Source organism: Cydia splendana, chromosome 19 (genome assembly GCF_910591565.1).
Source record: "Cydia splendana chromosome 19, ilCydSple1.2, whole genome shotgun sequence".
In the NCBI taxonomy this organism is placed as follows: domain Eukaryota; kingdom Metazoa; phylum Arthropoda; class Insecta; order Lepidoptera; family Tortricidae; genus Cydia; species Cydia splendana.
In genome coordinates this window covers 7,442,772-7,447,900 of record NC_085978.1, presented here as the reverse complement: position 1 = coordinate 7,447,900, position 5,129 = coordinate 7,442,772, and the positions used below count along the sequence as shown (strand labels likewise).

Genomic DNA, 5,129 nt, shown 5'->3' with positions numbered 1-5,129 from the left:
GGCTTTGTCTTGGGATCCACTTGGCCACCTTACCTCATGATTTGGCGTAGACACTAGTTTTTACGAAAACGTCTGCCATCTGACCTTCCAACCCTGGGGGCAAACTAAGCCTCATTGAGATTAAGTTCGGTTTTCTTGCGATGTTTTCCTTCACCGCCAAGCGACTGGTAAATATCCAATGATACACATGTTCATCTTGTTTCATGACACATATGTTCCGAAAATCTCAATTGACAACATTTCAAAATTTTTAGAGTGGTCTAAATCGAAAACCATTTCGGTAAATATGCTTCCTGAATGTAATTTCCAATACAATAATACTTGCCTGATATTTCAAGTTTAAAACCTGGAATGTTACCATCCATGGGATCCGGATATACAAGGTGACAACCCTGAACACAAATCAAAATTGTTGATAACTTTTGAGTTCCACCGAATTAGCAGCTCATTTTTTTTCTGCTGATAAATCTAAGCGTAATCTATCGTTTAATATCAGTTTCGTTTGCTACTACGGCGGAACTCCAGAATAAAAAAATAAAAACCGAAAGAGCGAAAAATGCTTTTTTTTTGTTATATACTGGCAGAAAATTATTGGAATGCTTCATAAAAGATGAAGTATTAAATGCCTGCTTAATTGGTAAAATCAAAATTGAATTAAGTAATTTAGTTGATTAGAATTTTTAGTTTTAGTGAATTTCATGACCCGGATATAAGCCAACTTTGATATTTTTTTACAAAAAAACTACAAGCCGTATCGACGTGGGAGTTTTAGTCTGATGTTTAGATTCATATAAACTATAGGAAACTAGAAAAAAAAGCGAGTGAGACAAAAAAGGGCTTTTTAACACACTGTGAGGTGGGACCTTTAAAAAGATGAATTTTTATTATAGGCCTTTTCCTTTGTTTTTTTGACTTTTTCACCCATCTACTGCACAATAATTACGTGGTTTCGGCATTTCGAAGCATAAGCGCGGGAAACGCGCGGTACAATGTGGTGCGAGCGCTGAGGCGGGCGTTCGGCGGCCCTCTGTCGGTTGTATCGTCGACGATACGCCGAGCGGTAGGCATATAGCGCGTGGCCTTGAGCGTGTGACGGAGGCCTGGCTCGGCCCGGTCAGCTGCGGTGACGTCATCGCGCCATGCTATGGCGGGAAAACGTGCAATGTCGCTTACTCGCGCGCACTCCGATGTGCAATATAATGCACCGCGCAATACTAATTCTTCTTTTGCCCGTAACTCGCGGGCTATGAGCATTCATGCTACAACTGCGGTGGATTATTTAAATAAAATTAAATGCGCGTATTGTAAGGAGAATGCACATCCCTTATATAAATGTGAGAAGTTTAATACGCTCACTTTAAAGGAACGAAAACATTTCGTGGAACAAAATAAACTTTGTACCAATTGTTTATTTAGTGGTCACGAGTCTAAAGACTGCAAGTCGCGCCATGCTTGCCGCGTCTGCACTCAAAGGCACCACTCTTCATTGCATGAAGATGCGCCTCCTCCAAACGTCTTACTGACTACGGAGTCTTCTTCTTCCCCTGAGTTGCGCTCAGTAGCAGAAATCTCCACGCCCACTCCATTACATGGAGCTACGGGGCAACCTTCGAGTAAGAACTGTACGGTCTTACTCACGACTGCGCTTGTAAATCTACGACCCTTGAACCAGGGGCCTTACACGCCGCGGTCCGTGCGAACCCTTGTGGATCAAGGTTCGCAGACCACACTCATTTCTGAGTCGTGCGTCCAACGTCTCGGCTTGCCGCGGTACGCCGCGCAGCCGGGTACCACTCTCTCCGGTATTGGTGGTGAAGTCCGACCACGTGGTTACGTGTTGTGCGAGGTCACACCCCACAACAAACCCGAACCGAAGCTTCACATCGAAGCTTATATCATACCGGACTTGACAAGCTACATAGCTTACATTCCTAAATCGATTGGGAATATTCAGAAGTTTCAACACCTTCAAAAGCTTGATCTAGCGGACCCAGAACTGCGTTCAACGCGGCCTGTTGAACTGCTACTGGGATCTGATTATCTTGATAGCATACTGCTACTGGATAATATCAAGGGTCCACCGGGCACACCCGTGGCCATCAACAGTATTTTTGGTTATTTGATAGGTGGTAGAATTTCATATGAAAGTATGAAACGACTAAGTGTCAACTTGAGCACTTGCCAACTTGACATGAAACTTCAAAAGTTCTGGGAATTGGAATCCATACCAGAACATCCACATCTTACAAAAGATGAATTACGCTGTGAGTCGATCTTCGTCGATACTCACACACGAGATGCAAATGGGAAATATACAGTTTCTCTACCCTTCAAAGAAAATGCTCCGCCCTTGGGCGATTCTCGTGGTATAGCTCTCTCACGTTTAACTAAACTAGAGGCACGTCTGTCTCTCGACCCTGCCTTACGGGAGAACTATAACAAATGTATCCAAGAATATTTACACTTGGGACATATGGAGCCAGTCACCGATTCAACGAGTCCTGGCACTCCCCCCTACTACCTACCACACCACGTTGTGGTGAAGAGTTCCACATCCACTACAGTTACTACGAAGTATCGTATCGTGTACGACGCTTCATGTAAGACTACGTCAGGTCGTTCTCTTAACGATAATCTTCTCACGGGTCAGAAATTGCATCAAGACATTTCTGAAATTTTATTGAAGTACAGACTTCATAAAATCGTCTTTACGGCTGATCTCAAAATGATGTATCGCTACATCGGTCTTTGTAAAGAACACCGTGACTTCCATCGGATTCTTTGGAGATTCTCTCCACATGATCCCGTAAAGGAATATCGTATGTGTTCTGTCACATTCGGCGTCGCTTCCGCGCCTTTTCTCGCTTTGCGAACACTTCGTCAATTAGCAATTGATGAAGCTGCTAACTTTCCACTTGCCTCGCAAGTACTTCTCAACGAAGTATTCGTTGATGATGTCGTTACTGGAGTTGATACAGTTGAAGATGCTATCACTCTTCAGCATGAGCTAACTTCCATTTGCAAAGCAGGAACCTTCGAACTCCGCAAATGGACCAGTAATAATTCTGAGTTTTTATCGCATTTAAACGATGATGCTTCCAATCACGATGACGCACTCATTCTGTCAGCACTTGACACTGACACGTCCGTCAAGGTCTTGGGGCTCAAGTGGAACCCTAAATCTGACGTTTTTTCCTATCAAACGGATGGAGTAGCTAACTCACGCAAATGTACAAAGCGTATAATGTTGTCAGAAATCGCTAAGATTTACGATCCCCTCGGATTTCTAAGTCCAGTGACTGTATTCGTGAAGCATTTAATCCAACTTTTATGGGTATCAGGCTCAGGTTGGGATGCTGCCCCTCCACAGGGTATCTGTGACTTGTGGTTTCGGTTCATCGACGAACTGCCGTTGCTACAAGATATTGCGTTACCTCGTCATGTGCTTCCTAGCACACATCAAGTGTCACTTCATGGGTTTTCAGACGCATCTGAAAAGGCGTATGCCGCCTGCGTCTATATTCGTGTCGTTGACTCGAACGGTGCCATCAGCACCCACCTTCTCATAGGCAAAACAAAAGTTGCGCCTTTGAAACGGCTCACTATCCCGAGATTGGAGCTATGTGGTGCTCATCTATTATCAAAATTGATAAAAAAGGTCCTCACTGCTTACAGCAGTAGATTATCTTTCGACCAAGTCTACGCTTGGTCCGATTCCACTATAACTCTTGCCTGGTTACGTTCGTCTCCAGACAAGTGGCGGACATACGTGTCTAACCGCATAGCGGAGACAACAAGCAACGTGCCTGCCTCGCAGTGGCACCACGTTCAATCCGCAGACAACCCCGCAGACCCAGCGTCGCGTGGTGTTCTCCCATCTCAGTTGAACCATCAACTATGGTTCACGGGACCTGCTTGGCTCAGTAAAACTGAGTCTGATTGGCCTAAGGCTAACGTCATATGCCACACCGACGAAGAACGTCGCAAGCATGTTCTTCTCACACAAACCAATGAACCTAAAAGCTTAGAGTTCATTGAGCGATTCTCATCGCTTCCAAGGATGCTACGCGTCATTTCGTATATGTTACGATTCATAAACAAATGTCGTAAAGCCAATAGTCCTACGACTAAACATGTCACAGTTCCTGAGACGAAACAAGCTTTCAGTCGAATTATATCACTTGTCCAAAGTGAATGCTTTTCTGAAGACATCTCGCGTCTCAAAGACGACGACAGATATACAAAACGTCTTCAGAAACTGAAACCTTTCTTGGACTAGGCCGGACTCCTCAGGGTCGGCGGCAGAATAAATCGGGCCAACGTACCGTATGATGCCAAGCATCAAATTCTGTTACCCAAGAAACATCATTTCACGAATCTTCTGATAGATTTCTATCATCAAACACATTTACATGTGGGACCTCAAACTTTACAGTTTGCCCTCGCACAGACCTACTGGATCCTGTGTGCTCGCGATGCTGTGCGTATGCGTACACGACGCTGCGTATCTTGTGTTCGTGCACGACCTGTCGCACCACAGCCGTCAATGGCTCAATTACCTACTACTAGGGTTCGATCACTTCGTCCCTTTTTAAATACTTCCGTTGATTTTGCGGGATATTTCTTTCTTAAATCAAGTAAACTTCGTAACGCGAAAGTTTATAAATCATATGTATGCGTGTTCGTTTGCCAATCAACGAAAGCAATCCATCTGGAATTAGTTCCCGATCTCTCAACCGAATCTTTTCTGAACGCATTACGTAGGTTCATATCCCGACGCGGGTATTGCAAAACAATCCGTTCCGATTGCGGACGGAACTTTGTAGGTTGCGACAGGTATCTTTCCGAACTTTTCACGTTTCTGCGAAACGAATCAAATCAGACTGCTATAAACAGCCAGCTGACAAACATGCAAATCACCTGGCAGTTTAATCCTCCATATGCTTCGCATTTTGCCGGTCTCGTCGAACGAGCCGTAGGTAGTCTGAAACGACACTTACATCGTGTCATAGGTACACTAAAACTAACTCAGGACGAATTTAATACTTTAATCTGTCAAATTGAAGCGGTCTGTAATTCAAGACCCCTCTGTCAACTCAGTAATGATCCGACTGATCCATTACCCCTTA

General features: G+C 44.3%; 1 protein-coding gene across 1 annotated transcript; it reads left to right on the top strand.

Annotated features, from left to right (window-relative positions):
- Nucleotides 1–1,162: 1,162 nt before the first annotated feature.
- On the top strand, nt 1,163–4,279 carry LOC134800364 (uncharacterized). The gene has a single exon (XM_063772864.1). The coding sequence runs from the start codon at nt 1,163–1,165 to the stop codon at nt 4,277–4,279; it is 3,117 nt and encodes a 1,038-aa protein (XP_063628934.1).
- Nucleotides 4,280–5,129: the final 850 nt, after the last annotated feature.

Excerpts from the sequence above, each read along its gene's own strand:
- LOC134800364 (XM_063772864.1), top strand. The coding sequence starts at position 1,163 with ATGTCGCTTACTCGCGCGCACTCCGATGTGCAATATAATGCACCGCGC.